General features: G+C 44.1%; 1 protein-coding gene across 1 annotated transcript; it reads left to right on the top strand.

The window, feature by feature from the left end:
• Positions 1 to 64: 64 nt before the first annotated feature.
• Positions 65 to 22,135, top strand: mblac2 (metallo-beta-lactamase domain containing 2). The gene is made up of 2 exons (XM_041185462.1): positions 65 to 553; positions 20,589 to 22,135. The coding sequence occupies exons 1-2, from the start codon at positions 94 to 96 to the stop codon at positions 20,978 to 20,980; spliced, it is 852 nt and encodes a 283-aa protein (XP_041041396.1). The 5' UTR covers positions 65 to 93; the 3' UTR covers positions 20,981 to 22,135.
• The last annotated feature ends 3,024 nt before the right edge of the window (positions 22,136 to 25,159 follow it).

Genomic DNA, 25,159 nt, shown 5'->3' on the forward strand with positions numbered 1-25,159 from the left:
CTCGCTGCTCTGATTGGGTGGCCTATTGGGCAGCGTGGATTGGTTCAAGTAGCTGTCACTCAGGTTGGTTGTGGTGGTTGTTGTAGGGTGAGGATGCCCTTAGGCTCGGCTGTTCATGCCGAGGTGGATTCTCAGTGGAGTTGGTTCTGGTGGGAGGAGGTGTCGGATGGATTATACCTGATCCGTGAGCGCTTCTTCGAGCCAAGTAAACGGGCCAATATCTGGTTGCTGCAGGGCTCGCAACGAGACCTGGTGATAGACACAGGCCTCGGCCTGATGAGCCTACCCAGATTCCTGAGCTCGGCAGGCCTCATCGGCACCAAACCGGTTATGGCTGTGGTCACTCACATCCACTTCGACCACTCGGGAGGTTTGCACCACTTCGACAGAGCGGCAGTGCACAGAGCCGAGGCCAGTGCCTTGATGCGGGGAGACAACTTCGAAACAGCCACTTGGCTGTCTGACTGGGACATTAAAAGGCGTCCTCAGCGGAGCTGGAGAGCCAAAAATTATAGAGTAAAAGCTGTGCAACCTGCCCGGATACTAGACGATGGTAATAAATGTTTCACCATTGTAATTGTGTGCTCATCACCTATCCTGATAACAGGGCGGAGACTTTCATTTATGTGGGAGACTTAACAGAGACGAACCATGACCAGACTTTCTCGTCTTGCTGCTTCTCTGTGCACTAAGTAATAATCTGTATCTGTAATAGTAAGCTCTAATATAGACCAGGGAAGTTATAGGTTTTGCTCTTAATTCATCCTGAGTTGGGGGTATCACCCACAATTGACCGCAGTATTCATGAAGTAAGTGGTTTTTAAAAAAAGTTTGTCCATGATTACTGCTCTGTAACTGCTGGAAAGTATTTATGTTGGTACTGGGTAAGGACAGGGTTTGATTCAGATGCCATTATACCTGTGATAAAATGGGATGCTCATTTTGTCAAAGCTCACACATGAATGATGATTTGGCGATGCTATTGGTGCTTGTGGAACAGGGGTGTTATGGCCATCACTATTTCCACCAAGCTACTAACCACCCAACTTCCCTTTCTATCTGCTGTGTTAGCTGATACTTTGAATGGTTCCTTCCCCTCAGATACCCCACCCTTTCAAACCTTCCAGTGCCTTACCTCAGTTGTCCAGATGGTTGGATCTGCCCTTGGCTGGTTCATTCCTATTTGTCATGTCATAGCCAGAGAATCAGTTTCAGTATTTTCTTTTACTACTTATGCAGCATTAGTTCTGAAGCCTCCAAAGGCTTTTTCCTATTTCTCATCTACATAATTTTTCATTCATGGGATGAGTGCATTGCTGGTAGGCCAGCATTTATTCCTCCTCCCTAACTGCCCTTGGGAAGGTGATGTTGAGCCACCCTCTTGAAACACTGAAACACCTTCTTGAAACACTGCAATTTGTATAGTGCAGGTACACCCACTGTGATATTTGGGGGGGAGGGGGGTGCAGTTCCAGCATTTTGGCACTGCAGCAAAGGATTGGCACATTGTTGCAAATCATCTTGGTGTGTAATTTGGAGGGAAACTTTCAGGTGGTAGAGCTTCATTAGTGCTATTGGAGCTGCACTCATCCAGGCAAGTGGAGAATATTGCGTCATGCTCCTGACTTGTGTCATGTAGATGATATACAGAATTTGGAAAGTTGGGAGGTGAGACACATGTTGCAGAATACCCAGCCTCTCACCTGCTCTTATAGCCACAGTATTTATGTGGCTGGACCAGTTAAGTTTTAGGTAAATGGTAACCCCCATGATGTTGATGGTGGGAGATTCAATTATGGGTAATACATTGTATATCAACTGGCTAGATTCTTGAGTTGGAGATGGCCATTGTCTGGCACTTGTGTGGCACGAATGTTACAGTGAAAAGAGGCTGGGTGTTATGTTTGCTGGCTAGAATAATCTGGAAATGTGAGAGATTTTAGTAGAGAGATTGGGCCTTAATGATGCTTGGTTTCTCAGCAATGAGTAAAGACTGGTGTAACTGGGAAGCTTTTCATTGTAGAGAAAGATTGTTTCTTAAATCATAAGTTTTAATCAAAGCATTCACAAATTTGAAAAGTTTCGATAGAGTAAGTTGGAGATAAACTATATCCCCCTGGTTGGTGAATTAATTAGATCTTCACCAAAAAAAGAGGTTTTGAGATTTTTTTTTCTGTCTAGAGGCTTATTTGGAATGTTCGACCAGAAAGAACACTGAAAGCAGAACACATAATAGATTTTAAAAGGGAAGTAAATTAATCTTTGAAATAGAAACATTTAAAAGCATAAGGGGAAAGAGCACGAGAATTGGACTAAATTGTATACCTCTTTTGGTTAGCTGGCACATGCATTATGGCCTTGATGACAACTTGCTGTGCTACACAATTCTGTGCTCCTGCAGTGGTGGGACATGTAAATTGTACTCCTAATTTTCCACATTTCTGATCATCATGGATTCATTACTACACAGAAGGAGGCCATTTGACCCATCAAGTCCATGCTGGCTCTACAGAGGCAGTTCAGTCAATCCCATTCCCCTGCTGTATCCCTGTAGCCCTACAAGTTTCTTTCCCTCCAGTGCCCAGCCAATTTCCCTTTGAAATCATTGTCTTAAATTTTCGCTGCTGAGCCTGATGTGCAGAAATGGCAGAATACCCAGCTCCGTAAACCCGACCTTCAAAAACAGTCATCTGCAGGTCAGATTTTTGTTCCAGGAGTGGGCTGGATTGGAAGTCAGGCCCACCGCCCCTGGAATGAATGCGGAGGCTGCTGAGTGCAGAGCTGGGCTGGGTGGAAGGCCTGCCTCTGTGCTCCAGCACTGTGTTGAATTAAATTTTTTTAAAAATCAAAAAAGAGCCCTCCAGCTCTCACCCCCTTAAGACCCCACACTTTCCCCATGCCTCATCCATACCAAGCTCTGCCACCTCATGCCCCCAACCCACTCACTCCACATGGCCCCTCATAGCCCTGATGCCAACCCATGCCCCTCTATCCACCACCCTTTGCCCTTACCCCTCTATGCCAGCTCACCTGGCATCCTTTGACAGCTTTTACAGTTCCTTGATTGCTTGATAGTTCTTTGACAGCTTGAATATTCTTTTGAGTTCTTGATAGTCCTTGCTTTATACAGTTCCTCGACAGCTTGACAGTTCTTTGACAGCTTGATAGTTCCAATGAGTTTATACACTTTTTATGCACAATCATATTTACTTTTAACAAACCCAAAGGGTGTGTTACCTCGTGCAAAGAGTGCCTTACCTCCCCCAAAGGGTGCCTGACCTCTCCCAAAAGTGTTCTGGGACCAATTTCAAAGGAGTACCTTACCTCTGCAAAGGAGTACCCTAGCTATCCAAGTGAATCAACAAAGTTCAGACCTCCTTACCTGGATCTAATCTGCACATTCTAGGTCTCACACTCCTGGCCTATCAAGATCCCACTTCATTGGAGGTAGCTGATGATTTAAATGGCCAGTAGCCTTAGTAAACTGCGCATGCGTGAACCCCAGCCTGTCACCACTCCCTTGCAAAAATGGAAAATGCTGCGTTCGGGGGTGGGATTTAGAATTTCTGACTGTTTCCAGATTTTTGTCACGCTAGGCTCTACACCATGGTGAAAATTTGGGCCATTGTCTCCCCTTCCTTTTTTACCTCATCTAAAACTGTCATAATTTTGTATACCTCTATGAAATTCCCCCCTCAACCTCCTTTACTCCAAGGAGAACAAGCCCAATTTCTCTGGCCTAACCCTGTAGCTAAAATCTTTCATCCCTGGAACCATTATGGTAAATTTTCTCTGTGCACTCTCAAGGCCCTTTGCATCTTTCCTAAAGTTTGGTGTCCAGAAGTAAGCACAATATTCTAGTTGTGGGCTAACCAGAGATCTACAAAGGTTCAGCATAATTTTGCTACTTTTGTACTCTATCTCTATTGATAAATCCCAAGATCCCATATATTTTGCTGACTACTTTGTCAATAAGACCTGCCACCTTCAAAGATCTATGTACATGGATCCCCAGGTTCCTCTGCCCCTCCACATTCTTTATAACTGCGCCATTAAATCTATGTTGTTTCTCTCTGTCCCTTCTGCCAAAACGCATCACCTTCTCTAATAAAACCCAGCTGCCACTTGTCTGCCCATCCTGCTAGGCTATCCTGCTACAGCCAATTAGTATCACTGTCTGCCACTCTTTCAAGTTAGGTACCATTGGCAGATTTTGAAATTTTACTATGTATTCCAAGATCCCAGTTTTTTTAGTCATTCTTGTGATGTGAGAATCACTGGCATGGCCAACATTTATTAACCACCCATGATTGCCCTTGAACACCTTCTTGAACAGCTGTAGTCTATGTGGTGTAGGTACACCCACAGTGCTGTTAGGGAAGGAGTTCCAGGATTTTGGTCTAGTGACAGTGAAGGAACAATGACTTAGCTCCAAGTCAAGAAGATGTGTGACTTGAAGTGAAACTTGCAGGTGATGGCGTTTGCGTGTGTCTGCCCTTGTCCCCCTGGGTAGTAGTGGTCACATGTTAGGAAGCTACTGTTGGTGAGTTGCTGCACTTCATTTGTAAAGGGTACGCACTGCAGCCAGTGTGCGTCGGTGGAGGAGGGAGTGGATGTTGGAGGTGGGTGGGGTGCCCATCAAGTAGGCTGCTTTGTCCTGGATGGTATCGAGTTCTTGAGTGTTGTTGGAGCTGCACTCATCCAGGCAAGTGGAGAGAATTCCATCACACTCTTTACTTGTGCCATGTAGATAGTGGACAGGCTTTGGGGAGTCAGGAGGCAAGTGGAGAGAATTCCATCACACTCTTTACTTGTGCCATGTAGATAGTGGACAGGCTTTGGGGAGTCAGGAGATGAGTTACTCACTGCAAAGTTCCTAGCCTCTGACCTGGTCTTGTAGCCACAGTATCTATATGGCTAGTCCAGTTCGGCTTCTGCTCAATGGTAACCCCCAGGATGTTGATGCTGGGGAATTCAGTAATGGTAATGTCATTGAATGTCAAGGGGAGATAGTCACTGCCTGGCAGTTCTGTGGTACGAATGTTACTTGCCACTTATCAACCCAAACTTGAATGTTGTCTGGGTCTTGCATGTGAGCATGGACTGCTTCAGTATCTGAGGAGTTGTGAATGGTACTGAACACTGTGCAGTCACCAGCGAGCAGCCCCTCTTCTGACCTTGTAATGGAGGAAAGGTAGTTGATGAAGCAGCTGAAGATGATTGGGGCCAGGATGCTACCCTGAGGAACTCCTGCAGCGATATCCTGGGAGTGAGATGATTGACCTCCAGCAATCACGACCATCTTCCTTTGTGATAGGTATTACTCCAGCAAGCAGAGAACTTTTCCCGATTCCCATTAACTTCAAAGTTGCTAGGACTCCTTGATGTCACACTTGTTCAAAATGCTGCCTTTTTGTCAGGGGCAGTCACTACCCCATCACCTGTTGAACTTAGCTCTTTTGTCGAAGTTTGGACCCAGGGTTTAATGAGGTCTGGAGCTAAAAGGCCCTGGCAGAATTCAAACTGAGCATAGGTTGTTGCTGAGTAAGTGCTGTTTGATGGCAGTGTCGGTCACATTTTCGATTACTTTGCTGTTGATTGAGAGTAGTCTGGGGCAGTAATTACCCGATTTGGATTGCTCCTGCTTTATGTGGAGAGGATATGCTTGGGCAGTTTTCTATATTGCCTGGCAGATGCCAGTGTTGTGGCTGTACTGGAACAGTGTGGTAAAGGGTGCCGCTAGTTATGGACCACAAGCTTTCAGTTGTACAGCTGGGAAGTTGTTAGGGCCCATAGCCTTTGTTGCATCCAGTACCACAAGGAGTGAATCGAATGGGCTGAAGTCTGGCATCTATGATGGTTTAGTTTTTAGGAGGTGGCCAAGATGGATCATTCACTTGACTGAAAATGGTTGTAAATACTTCAGCCTTGTCTTTTGCACTGACATGCTAGACTCCCCCAACATTGAGGAAGGGCATGTTTTTGGAGCCTTCTCCTATGGTTAGTTGTTCAATTGTCCACTACCATTCACAACTGGATGTGGCAGGACTGCAGATCTGATCTGTTGGTTGTGGGATTGCTTAGCTCTGTCTGTGGTATGCCACTTCCATTGTTTAATCCTGTATTGTAGCTTCACCAGGTTGACACCTAATTTTTAAGTATGCTTGGTGCTCGTCCTTGCATGTTCTTCTACAGTTTTTATTGAATCAGCGTTGGTGCCCTGCTTCAATGGCTGATTGAAGAATATGCCAGGCCATGAGCTTACAGATAGTGGTTCAACATAATTCTGCTGCTGCTGATGGCCCACAGCATCTTATGGATGAAAGCAAAATACTGCGAATGCTGGAAATCTGAAACAAAATCAGAAAATGCTAGAAAAACTCAGCAGGCCTGACAGCATCTGTGGAGCGTAAAACTAAGAGTTGACGTTTCGAGTCCATATGACCCTTCTGGATGACCTTTTGGAGATATTAGATGTCCTCAATCTATCCCATTTAACACAGTGGTAGTGACACACAACACGATGGAGACTGTCCTCAGTGTGCAAGTGGAACTTCATCTCCATGAAGACTGTGCAGTGGTCTCTCCAACCAATATTCTCATGGACAGATGCATCTGTGATGAATAGATTGGTGAGGATGAGGCCAAGTAGGTTTTTCTCTCTTGTCAGTTCTCTCACCATCTACCATGTGCCCAGTCTGGCAGATATGCCCTTCAGGATTTGGCCAGCTCAGACAGTGGTGCTGATACCAAGCCACTTTTGGTGATGGACATTGAAGTCCTCCACCCAGAGTACATTTTATGCCCTTGCTACCTCAGTTTTTCTTCCAAGTGGTGTTCAACTTGGAGGAATACTGATTTATCAGCTAAGGGAGGAAGAGAGGTGATAATCAGCAGGAGGGTTCCTTGCCTGTTTGACCTGATGCTGTGAAACTTCATGGGGCCTGGGGTTAATGTTGAGGAATCCCTGGGCCATTCCCCCCTGTCTACCACTGTGCCACCATCTCTGGTAGGTCTGTCCTACTGATGGGATAGAACATACCCGTGAATGATGATCAAAGCATCAGGAACATTGCAGAGATGGTTTGATTCGATGAGTATTACTGTGTCAGATTGTTGCTTGGCTGGTCTGTGTTGACAGTTCTTCCAATGGTACAGGTCCTCATTTGTTAGTCAGGAGGACCTTGCATTTTGTGAGGGACTAATACCACATCTTGTTTTTTTTTCTAATAAAATATATAGAGATATGCTCATTGCTATCTCTAAAAATTTAAAACTGGACAAAGACCCAAAAATGGCTGAATATATATATGTCTGTGACCCTCGAACAAAAAGAGCACCCTGGCAGTATTGGAGAAACTCACATCTCATTATCTCTGAAGAGCCACTAACAAGATATTGTGGGCTGCAGAGACCAAATTCAAAGAGCTATGCAAAAGGCATCTGCATTTCATAAACAACAGAAATACCTGGAAAAACTTGGCAGGTCTGGCAGCATTGGCAGAGAAGAACAAAGTTGACATTTCGAGTCCTCATGACCCTTCAACAGAACCAAGTAGAAATAGGAAAGGGGTGAAATATAAGCTGGTTTGAGGGGGCGGGGGGTGTTGTTGGGACAAGCAAGCAGTGATAGGAGGAGATAACCAAAAGATGTCACAGACAAAAGAACAAAGAGGTGTTGAAGGTGGTGATATTATCTAAAAGAATGTGCTAATCAAGATTGGAGAGCAGGACGAGCAAGGTAGCTCTAGAGGGGGTGGGGTGAAATAAACCATGGGTGAAATACATTTAAAAATAATGGAAATAGGTGGGAAAAGAAAAATCTATATAAATTATTGGAAAAAACAAAAGGGAGGGGGAAGAAACAGAAAGGGGGTGGGGATGGAGGAAAGAGTTCAAGATTTAAAGTTATTGAACTCAATATTCAGTCCGGAAGGCTGTAAAGTGCCTAGTCGGAAGATGAGGTGCTGTTCCTCCAGTTTGCGTTGAGCTTCCCTGAAACAATGTAGCAAGCCAAGGACAGACATGTGGGCAAGAGAGCAGGTTGAAGTGTTAAACTGGCAAGCGACAGGGAGGTTTGGGTCATTTTTGCGGACAGACCGAAGGTCTGCAAAGCGGTCGCCCAGTCTGCGTTTGGTCTCTCCCATGTAGAGGAAACCGCATTGGGAGCAACGAATGCAGTAGACGAAGTTGGGGGAAATGCAAGTGAAATGCTGCTTCACTTGAAAGGAGTGTTTGGGCCCTTGGACAGTGAGGAGAGAGTAAGTAAAGGGGCAGGTGTTGCATCTTTTGCGTTTGCATGGGGAGGTGCCGTAGGTGGGGGTTGAGGAGTAGGGGGTGATGGAGGAGTGGACCAGGGTGTCATGGAGGGAACGATCCCTACAGAATGCCGCCAGGGGGTGTGAAGGGAAGATGTGTTTGGTGGTGGCATCATGCTGAAGTTGGTGGAAATGGTGGAGGATGATCCTTTGAATGCGGAGGCTGGTGGGGTGATAAGTGAGGACAAGGGGGACCCTATCATGTTTCTGGGAGGGAGGAGAAGGCGTGAGGGCGGATACGCGGGAGATGGGCCAGACACGGTTGAGGGCCCTGTCAACTACCCTGGGTGGAAAACCTCGGTTAAAGAAGAAGGAGGACATGTCAGAGGAACTGCTTTTGAAGGTAGCATCATTGGAACAGATGCGACGGAGGCGAAGAAACTGAGAGAATGGGATGGAGTCCTTACAGGAAGCGGGGTGTGAGGAGCTGTAGTCGAGGTAGCTGTGGGAGTCGGTAGGCTTGTAATTGATATTGGTGGACAGTCTATCACCAGAAATTGAGACAGAGAGGTCAAGGAAGGGAAGGGAAGTATCATAGATGAAACATATGAAAATAATGGAGGGGTGGAGATTGGAAGCAAAATTAATAAATTTTTCCAGGTACCGACGAGAGCATGAAGCAGCATCAAAGTAATCATCAATGTACCAGAGAAAGTGTTGTGGGAGGTGGCCGGAGTAGGACTGGAACAAGGAATGTTCCACATACCCCATAAAGAGACAGGCATAGCTGGGGCCCATGCGGGTACCCATAGCCACACCTTTTATTTGGAGGAAGTGAGAGGAGTTGAAGGAGAAATTGTTCAGTGTGCGAACAAGTTCAGCCAGACGGAGGAGAGTAGTGGTGGATGAAGATTGTTCGGGTCTCTGTTCGAGGAAGAAGTTAAGAGCCCTCAGACCATCCTGGTGGGGGATGGAGGTGTAGGGGGATTGGACATCCATGGTGAAGAGGAGGCGGTTGGGGCCAGGGAACTGGAAATTTTTGATGTGACGTAAGGTGTCAGAGGAATCACGGATGTAGGTGGGAAGGGACTGGACAAGGGGAGAGAGAAGGGAGTCAATATAGTGAGAAATGACTTCCGTGGGGCAGGCACAGGCTGACACAATCGGTCTACTGGGACAGTCCCGTTTGTGGATTTTGGGTAGGAGGTAGAAGCGGGCCGTCTGAGGTTGGGCGACTATCAGGTTGGAAGCTGTGAGAGGAAGATCTCCAAAGGAGATGAGGTCAGTGATAGTCCTGGAAACAATGGATTGATGTTCAGTGGTGGGGTCATGGTCCAGGGAGAGGTAGGAGGAAGTGTCTGCGAGTTGACACTCAGCCTCCGCGAGGTAGAGGTCAGTGCGCCAGACAACAACAGCACCACCCTTGTCAGCAGGTTTGAAGACAATGTTAGGGTTGGACCTGAGAGAACGGAGTGCAGTAAGTTCAGAGAGAGACAGGTTAGAATGGGTGAGGAGGAGCAGAGAAATTGAGACAAATAACGTCACGCTGACAGTTCTCAATGAAAAGATCAAGAGAAGGTAAGAATCCAGAGGGAGGGGTCCAGGTGAAGGGAGAATATTGGAGGTGGGTAAAAGGATCCGTTGAACGGGGAGCGGACTCCTGCCCAAAGAAGTGAGCTCGGAGACGAAGGCCGCATTTAAAGGATCATCCTCTGCCATTTCCGCCAACTCCAGCATGATGCCACCACCAAACACATCTTCCCTTCACACCCTCTGGTGGCATTCTGTAGGGATCGTTCCCTCCATGACACCCTGATCCACTCCACCATCACTCCCTACTCCTCAACCCTCACCTACGGCACCTTCCCATGCAAACGCAAAATATGCAACACCTGCCCCTTCACTTCCTCTCTCCTCACCGTCCAAGGGCCCAAACACTCCTTTCAAGTGAAGCAGCATTTCACTTGCATTTCCCCCGACTTAGTCTACTGCATTCGTTGCTCCCAATGCAGTTTCCTCCACATTGGAGAGATCAAACGCAGACTGGGCGACCGCTTTGCAGAACACCTTCGGTCTGTCTGCAAGAATGACCCAGACCTCCCTGTCGCTTGCCATTTTAACACTGCATCCTGCTCTCTTGCCCACATGTCTGTCCTTGGCTTGCTGCATTGTTCCAGTGAAGCTCAACGCAAACTGGAGGAACAGCACCTCATCTTCTGACTAGGCACTTTACAGCCTTATGGACTGAATATTGAGTTCAACAACTTAAGATCTTGAACTCCTTCCTCCATCCCCACCCCCTTTCTGTTTCTTGCCCCTCGAAAAAAATTGGCATTTTTTCCAATAATTTATATAGATTTTTCTTTTCCCACATATTTCCATTATTTTTAAATGTATTTCACCCATGGTTTATTTCACCCCACCCCCACTAGAGCTACCTTGTTCATCCTGCTTTCCATCTTAATTAGCACATTATTTTAGATAATATCACCACCTTCAACACCTTTTTGTTCTTTCTTCTGTGACATCTTTTGGTTATCTCCTCCTATCACTGCTTGCTTGTCCCAACAACACCACCACACCCCACTCCCCCTTAAGCCAACTTATATTTCACCCCTTTCCTATTTCTACTTAGTTCTGTTGAAGGGTCCTGAGGACTCGAAACGTCAACTTTATTCTTCTCCGCCGATGCTGCCAGACCTGCTGAGTTTTTCCAGGTATTTCTGTTTTTGTTTTGGATTTCCAGCATCCGCAGTTTTTTGTTTTTATCTCTGCATTTCATAACCCAAGCTGGCCAGCAGGAATCGACTCATCTGCTGAGACAGGGTCCCACAACCTTCCTTTCATTTCTTAATGGTTGAGACATTCAACAATCTCAGGGACCCAGATGAGGGAGACGCACCCTTTGTCAAAGACCGTGTGAAGAGTAGTGGACCTCTAGTTTGTGGAACCAGTAATATTGTCTTGCTTTACTGTACAATCTTAGCCTGCCATTTTAGCATCTAACTAGCAGAATCACAGACAAGGAGCCCTGGCCCCGGTTGGACACCTGGCTCCATCTGCACTGCTTCTACTAGAAATTCTATACCATCACATACAAGACTGATTCATTTGTGCATGCCTATTTCATTATGTGAAGTCAACACCACCAGAAAAATGCATTAGCCAGCATTGGTTTTCAGCTATCTGACATCCATGAAGGATTACCTCATTGAACTTTGATTCTGGACTCTGGAACCCATGTGAAACAATATTTTTTTCCTCTGTGGTCTCTGCACTGTAAATCTTTCTTTTCTCTATCCCTCTTTAACTGCATGAATTCAAAGGAGGCAACATTGCAACCCTCTTCCCACATTTTGAGTGTGTGCAAATAAACTAACCCTTTGAGTTTATCCTATCTTGGTTTGCTGTGATGTTATTAGTAGAAATTGGATCACACCAAAACTGAGGGGTTGGGAAATACACCACCGCTTATAAAGGCGGAAGCAACTCAAAAATACCTCTCTGCTTATGGATGGGTGGTGAGAGGAGAAATTAGTGCTATTCAAATAAACCCCCTTCCCCCTTCACTCCTCTCCATAACAGAAATAGGGGGCTAGTCTGGTATCACCCATTTGAATTTGACCAGAGTCTAAGTTAAGACATGAGCCAAATCTTATATAAAAGTGTCAGTTGGAAGCCAAAAGGGGAAAGCTCTGTGACTGGAGCAAATTTTAAAACACATTAACTTACCACAGCAAATCCCTTTTCCCTAACACTAAGAAAATGGCAACTTTTGATGTCAAGCAAGGAAATTTGAATGGCGAAACATTAGCACAGAGCAACTGAAAGCTATAGCTAGGGGGATACAGGTAAAATTGCCCAATAAATTGAAGAGAAGTGAACTGATCCAGTTATTGGTAGACCATTTGGATCTCATGTCACCGTTAGAGCAGTTAGATTTAGAGCTCAGCCAATATTCCAAATCTCCTCTCCCCATCCTCCACACCGCCACCCCCCCCAACCAAATTCACGCTCGAAAAGCTTAGATTGCAGCTGGAATTTCAGGAGAGGGCAAGATAGAGAGAAAGGGAAGCACAGAAGAAAGAAAGAGAGAGAGAGATAGGGAGAGAGAAGAATTCCAGCTCAGAAAATTGGAAATAGAGCTGACAGCTCAAAAGGAGAGACAAACCAGACAGCTAGAAGCTGTAAGGGAAAATCTTTCTCTACCCGGTAGCACCCTCCATCTTCCTAACCCAGAACCCCTCTCTGAGGTGCTCAAGTGTGCTGGACTCATTCCCAAATTTGATGAGAGCAATGTAGAGACATTTTTTGCCACTAGTAATAAATTAAGAGGACAGCTAAAATGGCCATCAGATATCTGGATGTTTTTAATTTAAGGGTAGCTATCAGGGAGAATTCAAGATGTCTGCTCCATGCTGACTCCTGATATGTCCATGAATTATGAGCAGACCAAGGCTTCCATCCAAAGTGCCCATGAGTTAATCCCAGAGGCATATTGCCAGCAATTCTGGAATGCTTGTAAGGAGCCCACACAAACCTACATTGAGTTTGAATGGCTGAAAAAAATTGTGTTTTGATCAATGGATAAGGTCCCTAAGAATTCCACACACCAAGAGGGGTTGCATGAGTTGGTATTGTTGGAGGAATTCAAAAATTGCTAACCCTCCAACCTGAGATGCACCAGGAGGAGCAGAGAATTAAAAAAAAATATATATTCATTCACGGATGTGGGCTTCGCCTGCTCAGCCAGCGTTTATTGCCCATCCCTAGTTGCCCTTGTCGTGGTGAGCTGCAGTCCACATGGTGTCGGTACACTCACAGTGCTGTTCGGAAAGAAGTTCCAGGATTTTGACCCAGCGGCAATGAAGGAACGGCGATATATTTCCAAGTCAGGATGGTGAATGACTTGGAGGGGAACGTTGAGGTGGTGATGTTCCCTTCTATCTGCTGCCCTTGTCTTTCTAGATGGTGGTGGTCATGGGAAGGTGCAGTCTAAATTCATGCAGTGCATCTTGTTGATGGTACGCCCTGCTCCTACTGTGTGTTGATGGTGGAGAGAGTGAATTTTCTGGATGTAGTGCCAGTCAAGCGGGCTATTTTGTTGTGGACAATGTCAAGCTTCTTGAGTGTTGTCATCCAGGCAAGTGGGGAGTATTCCATCACACTCCTGACTTGTATGTTGTAAATGGTGGACAGGCTATGGGGAGTCAGGAAGCGAGTTACTCGTTGCAGGATTTCTAGCCCCTGATCTGTTCTTGTAGCTACAGTATTTATATGGCTAGTCCAGTTCAGTTTCTGGTCAATGGTAACCCCCCCCTCAGGATGTTGATAGTGAGGGATTCAGTGATGGTAATGCCATTGAATGTCTAGGGCGATGGTTAGATTCTCTCTTGATGGAGATGGTTATTGCCTGACATTTGTGTGGCATGAATGTTAATTGCCACTTGTCAGCTCAGGCCTGGATATTGTCCAGGTCTTGCTGCATTTTGGACATGGACTGCTTCAGTATCGAGTCGCGAATGGTGCTGAACATTGTGCAATCATCAGTGAGCATCCCCACTTCTGACCTTATGATAGAAGGAAGGTCATTGATGAAGCAGCTGAAGATGTTTGGGCCGAGGACACAGCTGAATCGTCACAGCAAGGGGTGCAGCAGTCACAGCAGACACCTATGACCTCACCCATAGGCCTGGAAATACAGGCAGACCCTTTCTAAACCACTCCCATGAGCCTTAGAAAGATAAGCAGGGCGATCTAGATAAAAAGGCCGCCCTGACACAGAAAAGAACACACAGGAGGGTGTAAGAAGCCCACCTGCAGCCCAAAAGGAGAACCTCCAGAGATGGGTGTGTTCTCATTGCAATATAATAGGCCATTGCAGACTTGAGTGCTGCTGATTGTGAAGGAAGCCTGTGGTTATATTAGGCCTCCATACGAGTAGTCACCCAAAGGATATCCCAATGGGTAGTGAAGCAGAGCAGACAGACACTCTTGCCACTGAAACTTACCCTTTGGAGGGCATGGCACTATGTGTGCCTGAACCGGACAAACACCCAGAGAGCTTCCAGAGTTTTGTTCTTTCAGTGACAGTGTTCCCATACCCGCCCCAGGATGTGAGCAAGTTTATTGTACTGCTCCGGGATGCAGGGGCCTCTCAGTCCTTGGTGTTGGAAGGAAATCTCCATGTCTTTCCCAAATCTTCCCTGATGGCTAAAGCCCTGATCAGTGGAGTGAGAAGACGGTCTGTGTTTGCACCCTTCCATTGGGTCTACCTAGACTGTGACCCTGAACTACCAGCAGCAGGAATTTATTTCCTGCTTGGAAACAATTTGGCTGTCAAGGTGTTAGCCAGTGAGAGAAAAGAGGTCACATCAGCCAGCAGAAATCTGCAGGAAGCTGGGGAAGGTCCAGAGGGCCAAAAGGGTGAAATAACACCCATATCATTGAGCGAGGTTTGCTCGAATGTAGCAAGGCCAAAGCCCAGCCAGTTAAGTTAAAAGGGAAGCAGCCTCACAGAATTTCCACAAATTAAATTAAACAGGGACCAGGGAAGTCCTAAAGCACAAAAGAGATAGTGAGTGAGATGCCCCACATAGTCGAAGAGCCTGAAGGAAGACAAGCTATTAAACCAGGAAAGACAAAGGTTAAGGAATTGCTGGAAGTATGGCTGGCAGAAACTTTTTTCCCGATATTAAATAGGGACAAAATAAGTTCCCAAATGGATAGGAAATGAGATATCTCCCCCTGTTGAAAACACAGGGATTGTAACTGGAGCTGCATCTCCAGTTGAGGTCAGTGGTGTTCCAGGAACAAGGAACAAGTTAGAAGAGTGTCCCCTCCCAATCCAAAGACCCTGGCTAAGAAGCCAGTGATTTGTCTGACGTGTAGCTTTTCTGGCAAAGTTAAATGGGGACCAGGAAAGTTCCCAAATTGGCCCAGAAAGAGTGAAGGTGATGCCTCACTTAGTTGAGAAGCCACTGGGGTGTTGGCTCAGTGAGAGCTGACCATCCACCAGAGAGCAGTAGTGTCCCAAAAGACATGGAGCCTACTACTCATCTGACTGGCAGAGGGGTTCCAACCAGACTGGCCCCCATACTCACCCACCTTAATGCAGAATTGTGAGGCAAACTCACAGGGTTGCCCTTGCATTTAAAATGATCTGTAACAACCTCACAAGTTAAAGCACTGTAGCCCTACCTGGTATGGATGCAGGAGAGGCCCCAATGAGAAGGCACTCTTCCTAACGTCTGGGCCCTTAAAGGCTGGCCCAAGTTCAGGAGCACGCTGCCCATCTGTTGCTGTGTCAACACAAAGCACCTAGCAACAGAAACTGGAACACCTCAGTTGTGCTAGCCCCCGAGTGGGACACTGCAGTGGAATCCTCTAAAGAGGCCAAAGTCCGATTAAAACACCCCAATTTCCTGACAATCCGCCTAATCACCGTCCCTTGGTTTGAACAGCTGAACCCACAGGTTACCGAGTGGACAAGGAGGAGCTAAACTGGACAGGTACAGCTCAGCTCTGTGATCAAAAGACCTGGTACTCAGAGTGAGATATCAACATTTCCCTTCAGATAGCTCAGAGCAGCTTGACCATCACTCACTCTCTGAACGCTAACCATCCTGTAAAACTGCCAGACCCTTTAGAGGACACCTAATCAGGGATCAAGAGTTCTGAAACCGGTGGCTTTGCTTATGCCTGATCCCGAACAGAGGAAACTCAGAACTATAGCCCGGAATAGACTTCAACATAAAGGCAGATCTTGAATCTTCCCAGATCACCTAAACATTCAGTATCCAGGGACAGGACAATGTCGTTATTGATGCGCTAACCTAGATTTAAACCTTAAAAAAAAAGGAAAACGTGGCTAGGAGCTTCCATTGCCCCTGCTAGCTGTGTGTTTGACGTGCAAGTGTAAATGAAGAATGAATGTATACTCCTTTACTTCCTACTTTTCCTTCAGAAGACCACATAAAAAAATGAAATAGAATTTTTTTTTTCCTGAGGCCGCCAGGACTGTGAGGGACTAAGATCTCATGCTGTATATATTTTTTAATAAAATATGTAGAGATATGCTCATTGCTATACTTAAAAACTTAAAACAGGATAAAGGCCCCAAAGTGGCTGAATCTATATCTGTCTGTGACCCTCAAACAAAAGGAACTGCCTGACAGAATCGGAGAAACTCGCATCTCATTATCTTTGAAGAGCCATTAACGACATATTGTGGGCTGCACAGACCAAATTCAAAAAGAACTATGCAAAGGCCATCTGCATTTCATAGCTCAGGCTGCCCAGCAGGAGTCCGCTGATCTGCTAAGACAAAGGGCCACGCAACTTTCCTTTCAATTCTTAATGGTTGAAACATTCAACAATCCCGGGGACCCAGACGACGGATACACAGTCCTTGTCAAAGCCAGAGTGAAGAGGTGGGAGTCATGACTTGGACCTCTAGTTTGTAGTCTAGAACCAGTAATATTGCACTGCTGCACTCTATAGTCTCAGTCTGTCATTTTACTGTCTAACTAGTAGCATTACAGATGAGGAGCTCTGGCCCTGGTTCGACACCTGGCCTCATCTGCACTGATTCTACTAGAAATTGTGTACTATTGCCTACGAGAGTGATTTCTCCCTGCGTGCCTGTCTCATCATGTGAAGTCAACACCACTGGAAAAGTGAACTAACCACCATCGGTTTTCTGCTTACCGACCTCCGAGAAGGAATACATCATTGGGCTTTGACTCTGGTCTCTGGAATCGATGTGAAATAATGGCCGGGATTTTCCAGTCATGTCATAGCGGAACCCGCCATGGGGCATTTGGCAGCACAGCCTAAAGTCTGTTGACTTTCATTGGGACTGTGCGATCCTGGTGGCAGGCGGGGTCAGAAAATCCTGCCCAATATCTCTTTCTTCTGTGGTCTCTGCATTGTAAATCTTTCTTTTCTCTATCCCTCTTTTGCTATATGAACGCAAAGGAGGCAACATTGTGACCTTCCTGCATTTTGAGTGTGTGCAAATAAACTAACCCTTTGAGTTCATCCTATCTCGAGTTTGCTGTGGGGTTATTAATAGAAATTGGATCACAACAAAACTGAGGGTTTGGGAAATATGCCCTTGCTTATAAAGGGGGAAGCAACTCAAAACGCCTGTTTACAGACAGGTAAACACCTCCCCTGGTATCTAGGGAAGATTGGAAGTTTATGGCAAGCTCGTCTGCTATCTCCATTCCCACTTCCTTTAGAGGCAAAATTAGTGCTTTTCAAATTAACACCCCTCCTGTCTGTAACAATTTATATATATTTTAAAAAGCAGTGGTCTTCGTACTGAACTTTGGAAAACATGATGAGCTACCACCCTGTAGTCTGAAAAACAATCACTGACCAGGACTTGCTGTTTTCTGTCCTTAAGCCAATTTTTAAAAATCTAAACTGACACTGATCTTTCTGTTCCATGGACCTCAATTTTGCTAACCAGCCTTTTATGTGTCACTTTGTCAAGCATTTTCTTAAAATCCATATAGACATATGATTTTCCTTCATCAATCTTCTCTGTCAATTCATCAAAAACCTCAACTAGGTTAGTCATGAATGATCTGCCTTTTACAAATCTGTGCTGGCTCTCCTTAATTAGCTTAAACCTGTCCAAGTGCCTGTTGATTTTTTTCCTTACTTGCTTCTAAAGCCCTACTCACCACTGATGTTAAACTGACCAATTGGTAGTTAGCAGGAATGTCCTTATACCCTTTCTTGAAGAAGGGTATCACATCTGCCACTGTCCAATCCTCTGGCACCCCTGGTATCTAGGGCAGATTGGAATTTTATGGCAAGCTCGTCTGCTATCTCCACTCCCACTTCCTTTAGTAACCTGGAATGCAAGCCATCCAGACCAGGCAACTTACCCATTCTAAACATAGCCAGGCTTTCCAGAGCACCTTTCCTATCAATTTTCACCCCATCCTTTCACCCACATTCACTCTCTACCATCTTTGCTTCTATGGATATTTTGTCAGCATCCTTCTAGTAAACACCAATACAAAGTACTTATTAAATATTCTAGCCTTGCCCTCACCTCTAAGCATTCTTACCTTGTCCCTGAAGGGCCTCACTCTACCTCTTACTACCAGTTTACTATTTGCATGCTCGTAGAAGATTTTTGGGTTTCTTTTGACTGCCATTTGATTCTCATATTCTCTCTTTGCTGGTGTAATTTCCCTCATCATTGCCTCTCAACATAGCCCCTGAACATGTATTTAGCCTGGTTCTCACTTGAAGAATTTACCTGACATTCATTGTATTCTCTATCTCTTTGTCCAAGCTGCTCCTGGCTTTGGTTTCCCTACCTTTCTCCTTTGTTGGAATGTAACTAGACTGTATCTGAAACCTCTCTCCCTTAACGATGCCTTAGTTTTTTCCTGTCAATCTTTGGTTCCATTTTACGCTGGCTAGATCCCCTCTCATTCCATTGAGTTTAGCCCTCTTCCAATTAGAAAGTTATGCTTTGTTCCTTGCTCTCCTCCATTGCTGATCAAAACCTTAAGATATATGACTCTTACCCAAGTGTTCCCACTCAAACACTTGGCTCACCCCATTCCCCAGCACCAGATTCAACAATGTCTCCTTCCTATAGATAAAAGCAAAGTACTGCAGATCCTGGAAATCTGAGCTCTGAAGAAGGGTCATACGGATTCGAATAGTTAACTTTGTTTCTCTCTCCACAGATGCTGCTAGAGCTGCTGAGTTTTTCCAGCATTTTCTGTTAATGTCTCCTTCCTGGTGGAGTGAGAAAACACCGGTTAAGGAACTTCCGAACATATTTCAAAAATTCCTTGCCTTCTTTATACTTTTACTCCAACATTATCCCAATTGATATTTGGGTAATTAAAGCCTCCCAATATCACCACTCTTTAGTTCTTGCACATGTCTGTAATTTCCCTTCAGATTTGCTGCTGTATCTCTCACTGTTTGGAGGTCTAAAGAATACTCCCAGTAGCATAATTATATCCTTTTTACTTCTCAACTCTAACCAAATAGATTCTGTCTTTGCACCCTCAAGGCCATCCTCTCTTTTCAACATTCACATGTAATTTACAAACTTTTGACATATCCAGAGCCGTAAAATTTTATACCCTAGGCCAAGGTTTCTTTGCAGGGGCATGCATGATAAAGCAGATTTGCTGTGTATGTCATTTTAGTGTATTTTGGTAGGAAGAATGAAAAGAGGCAACATGACATAAGTGGTACAATTTTAAAGAGGATGCAGGAACAGAGAGACCTCGGGGTGTGTGTGCACAAATGTTTGAAAGTGGCAGGATAAATTGAGAAGGCTGTTGAAAAGGCATATGCGATCCTGGGCTTTATAAACAGTGGTATAGTGTATAAAAGCAAAGCAGTAATGTTAAACCTTTATAACTCTGGTTAGGCCACAGTTGAATTGTGTCCAATTCTGGGCCCCACACTTCAGGAAGCATGTCATGACCTGAGAGAGGGGGCAGAGGAGACTTATTAGAACGGTCTTAGGTATGTGGAACTTGAGTTGTGTGGAAAAACTACAAAAGCTGGGGCTGCTCTCCTTGGAGAAAAGAAGGTTAAGGGGAAGTTCAAGAGAGATGCTAAAAATCATGAATGGTTTTGATGGAGTAACTGTTTCCATTGGCAGATCATTGGTAGGTAACCAGAGGACACAAATTTAAGATAATTGACACAAGTATTAGAGATGAGATGAGAGAATTTTTTTATGCAGTGAGTTGTTTTGATCTGAAATGAACTGCCTGAAGGAATGGTGGAAACAAATTCAGTAAGAAATTTTAAAAGGGAATTAGATGAATATTTGAAGGGGAATACGATTGCATGGCTATAGGAAAAGAACAAGGGAGCAGGATGAATTGAATAGCTCTTTCAAAGAGCTGTGTAGGAAAGATGGGCCAAAGATCTCCTGTGCTATGATTTTATGATTAAAAAGAATAGTGCATTAGTTTAAAATAGACAATAGTGAATTGGCAGCCTGTTTTACATTGCTGACGATTCAGGATTGTAACCACATGTGCACAGATGTAAAATGGGCTGCCCATTTTTGAGTCAAGATGTATTCCAAGACTGAACCAAACTCTACCTTTTGCTCATCAGTTTCAACAGTAATAATACATTTCACAAAGGTATTGGACAGAGAACTGTGTACAGTAAAATTCAAGATGCTTTATTATTGGAGATACTTCTGATTTCATGTACCCTTTCATATGTTGACACAAGTTCAAATATTTACATTAAGTATTAAATGTAATTGGCCATGATTCCATGTGAGATTTGAGACTTTTATGCTTTTCATGATAGGTGACATTATTAATCTTGGAAACCGTCAGCTGACTGTTTTACACATGCCTGGTCACTCCAGAGGTAGCATCTGCCTTCATGATAAGGAGAACCGTATTCTTTTTAGCGGAGATGTAGTATACGATGGATCCATGATTGACTGGCTCCCTTCCAGCAATATCAGCGACTACATTCAAACTTGCAAACATCTAATGACTCTAGTGGACAATAACCTTGTGATAAAAGTGCTGCCTGGTCATTTTGACACCTTTGATGCTGAAAGACTTTACAGTCTAGCTTCAAATTACATTGCTAATGTCGGTGTGTGCCATAAGATTTTATCATGTGCTGCAAGATGCATTGCAAGCCTAGCTCTATGGTTTAAGAATTATAGCAAACGTGTAGATCATTAAGATAGATGGCACAAAGTTTAATACTATTTAAGCTTACAGGTTACTTTTAAATAAGATTGATGCAAGAGGACGATGTGTATTTGTACATCAAATGATGTTCTGTTCTTAGATAGTTAATGCTAATACTTGTTAGTTACAGGAGGCAGTTTTGTAACTTCCTGCACGTAAATAGCAAAAATTCTACAAAACAGTAATTTGGTAAAGTAAATTATGATTATATTGTTAAAAAGTAGAGAAATAAAAGTTGATTTAACAAAAACCTTCACTACAAAATTCATGCTGTAGATCAATTTTGCATTTTATGAAAGGCAGCCCTGAAAATTAGTTTATTGTAAAAAAAAATCCTTTCATTGCCATTCTTTTTAAAATCTGGGTTAATTTTAGAATGTTAGATTGATGTAATTTTGTTCCTTGCTGGGAGCTCAATTGAAATGTGCCCTATCAAATTTTGTATGTAAATGAACATAATTACAAAAATGCCTGCTTAAGTTTTATTGACTATTTCTGCACTCATCTCATAACCATATATAACCATTCCCTTGAGTGGGGAAGGAAAACCTTTCTTGGCTTTATACTAATGTTAAGAAAAATGTTGGAAATAATCACTTAGCCAATATATGATAATGGAATATCAAAATTATGGCTCCAGTCAAATAATCCTTCCCTGTGAATTTCTCAATTGGTTTGATGCATACAAAGAATAATCTTGTATGATAAACAACAAGGTCCAGTAGTCATTGTAAGAATTAAATTTAATGACAGCTTTTATAATGCAAGTACAACTCTGTAGCGTGGATACATGGCTGCAATTTATAGTTTTGAATCTGACAGCAGTTCTGCACACTGCCTGGCTGTGGTCTGGGAAGACCTCTGGATGTGTATTTACATGCATGTGGAGCTCTGCTTCTGGCTAGTAAATTTTAAGTAAATTGCAGGGACTGAAGAACACTTAAATAAGTTCAGCTTTGGTTTATAAAGTGTTCAGAAGATACAACAGGTTGTCCATGCACTAGTTAGGGTTTAATTTACAAAAAACTGGAGTTATACAACATGCAGTGTCGGGTGAAATGGTATGAGATTACTTCATCCTCTTTAAATACTCCCACACTATGATTCCAATTTTCTGGTCCAGGGAAGCAAAATTTCACTTAAATTTGGATTAGTGTACTATATTGCAAATATTTTACCATAATTGGTATCTTCTCCTGTTCTGGATACCCATATCTGGAATTACCTGGAAAAACTCGGCAGGTCTGGCAGCATCGGCGGAGAAGAAAAGAGTTGATGTTTCAAGTCCTCATGACCCTTCGACGGGGTGGGATAGAGGGCCAGTGATAGGTGGAGATTGCCAAAAGATGTCATAGACATCTACTGTTTCCAGTTTCTTGCCAAGTCTTACTGTGCCAGTTCTATTCATTATATACTTGTGTGCTTTTTTACTGTTTGTATATTCTCAGTGTTAAATTTAGTTTGCTATTTATTTTTCAATTTGCATTACCAGTCTAAATTTTGCAAATATTTTGCTATGCAGTTTTCTGCATTGTTCTCATTTTTTTTTGGTGAGTTGAGTTTAGGATGATGCCAAATGTGGGTTTTACAAACCTATAGACTGGCTTATTGAAAAGGAACACTGGGGGAAGTTTGGGGTACCTCAATTTTGGAGCAGTGGGAAAGAATGTAATTAATGACTAGATTTTGAAATTAGATGCAAAAAAAAAGAAACAACCCATAGAAATTAAATATTTATACTTTCTGTCTTGATTTCTTCAATTTTCATATACAAACGATGCAATTAGAAACAAACATATTGAGTAAAATGAATAGTGTTCTGCAATTTGTTGGTAATTTCCTTGTTGAAAATTAACATTTGCATCTAGCTTTTTAGAATTTAGTTGTTATTCAAGCTGGAATAAACAGAACACAATCTGAAAAAAATCACAGGATCTATTTCCCAATCATGTGATTATGAAAATTCACCTGCGTCTTAGCTCATGAGTTACCAATTCAGACTATCTATGAAATATGAATAATTTCTCAATCTTTCATAGTGCATCCTGTATGTACATCACATCAGGATTTTAAAGCTGCAACCAAAAAATCAAGACAAGAGTACTCTGGGCATGTGATGCATCAGTCAGTGATTTAACGTGCTGCGTCAATATTCCGTCAAGTGATAAAAAGCCTTGCGCCTTGGATAAACTAGTTATAATAAATAGCCAAATAGTTGTTAATATTTCAACATTTAATTAATTTTAATTAGGGAATTAATAAATGTTTCTATTATCATTCAAATTCACTGTAGATGAAATAAATATTTTCAAGTCCAGGAAATGATTTTATCCATTTCTTTCCCTCAAATAATATTGTTTGTATACAGGAGATGCTTGGCAACAAAATTAATGCTGAAAAAGTAAGTATATTGAGTTACGTGAACCAGGAAAAAGCTAGGTTAGAAAGGTAAAGTTTCAAGGTAGGATAAGCCCTATCTATTCTGCCTTCCTGTTGTCCTAGTACTTGGGATGTGTTTCTCTAAGATAGTCATCCAGTTTGATCTTGGAGGGATTCAAGCTACTTTTAAACCCACTCAATGATAAGTTGTAAGTTGTTCTAGAAACAACTACTCTGAAATAATAAAAGCAAAATACTGTGGATAGTGGAAATCTTAAGTAAAAACAAAATGCTGGAAATATTCAGAAGGTCTGGCTGCATCTGGGAAGAGAGAAACAGAGTTAACAGTTTGAGTCGAAATTCTTCTTAGAAGAGTCATATTTCACTTGAAACATTGGTCCATAACTTTCGAGTTCCGAAGCAGTATATCTGGGGGGGGGGGGGGGGGGGGGGGGGGGTTATCCCAAAGATGCATGGGGGAAACATCCCCCCCTCTCCCCACCACCATCCCCAGAGGTTCCCAGGCAAGGATTGCATAGCAACTGCCCAAGAAGTCCAAACTTCTGATGGGCTGTTACCCTGCACTGGGAACCATCTGATAATGTGATTTAAATCGCAAACTTTGGATGGTTCCAACTGTGCTATAGTAATAGTTACCCAGAAAAAAATAGAGGAATTAAAACCATTTCTCACTTCAGGGTAACTACTGACCCACATCAAACCTCCCCACAGGACGCCCCACTACACCCCATGGGCCACGGGACTACCCCACTAGCCCTGTGACCACCACACCCATCCCAAGTACACCCCCACACCCCAAACACCCATGGTACCCCACCCCCTGACAGCCCTACCCTCCTGACTGCCCACGGGACACTCCCTGACTATCCCGCCCCCATCCCCCCACCGAGTATACCCCACACCCCGACCTCCCACAGGACGACCTGACAACACCCCCACCCCTTGACTGACCTCCCCACTCCCCAAATGTCCTCCCACCCCCCCAACTACATCCCCCTTGACTGTCGTCCCCAAACCCTGACTGCACCTCCAGCCACCGACTGCCTTCCTGCACCCCAACCCCACCATCAACTGCACAAACCCCTCCCCCCCGAATACCCATCCTCCCCTCCACACTGGCCACCCAAGTGCCCCCACCCCCCACCCCATCCTCCCCCCTTCCCCCCCCCCACCACCCCCCCCCCCCACCACTTACACCCCAATCACCAAACCACCCACTCACCGTATAAACTTAATTTCTCACTGCTCAGCTGCTCAGTGGCTGGACCTTTAAACTTAACCTGCTTAAAGGCAGCTAGTGCCTTAAAAAGGGGGTGTGTCCTCCTTCTCTCTGGCGTTGCAGCCCTGGACAGAAGACCATGGGAACCCACTGTGCTACACAGATCTCGCCTGGCCTGAGTCAGAAGGTTGGGTGGGGTAGGAGCGGCTGGATTTCCAGGCAAGTAACTACAAGTGGAGTGGCAATCTGACTCAATTTTCACTCTGGAAGTTATGGCCCATTAACTCTTTTTCTCTCTCCATACATGCTACCAGACCTGCTGAGTGTTTCCAGTACTTTTTGTTTTTCCTTTGAAGTAATATTTTCTTGCAACTTGTTTGAATCTACTCTTTTTCAGCTTGTACTGATGCCTCCTTGTTTTGCTATCCTGTACCAAATCAAATATCCTTCTTTCCACAAGAGTTATATTTAAATATTGAGGTTTCTAAAGAAAGTATATTTGCACAAATTTACAAGAGCAACTGACATAAAGGGTCATTAAAATGCTAATG

This window comes from Carcharodon carcharias, chromosome 4 (genome assembly GCF_017639515.1).
Source record: "Carcharodon carcharias isolate sCarCar2 chromosome 4, sCarCar2.pri, whole genome shotgun sequence".
Lineage (NCBI taxonomy): Eukaryota > Metazoa > Chordata > Chondrichthyes > Lamniformes > Lamnidae > Carcharodon > Carcharodon carcharias.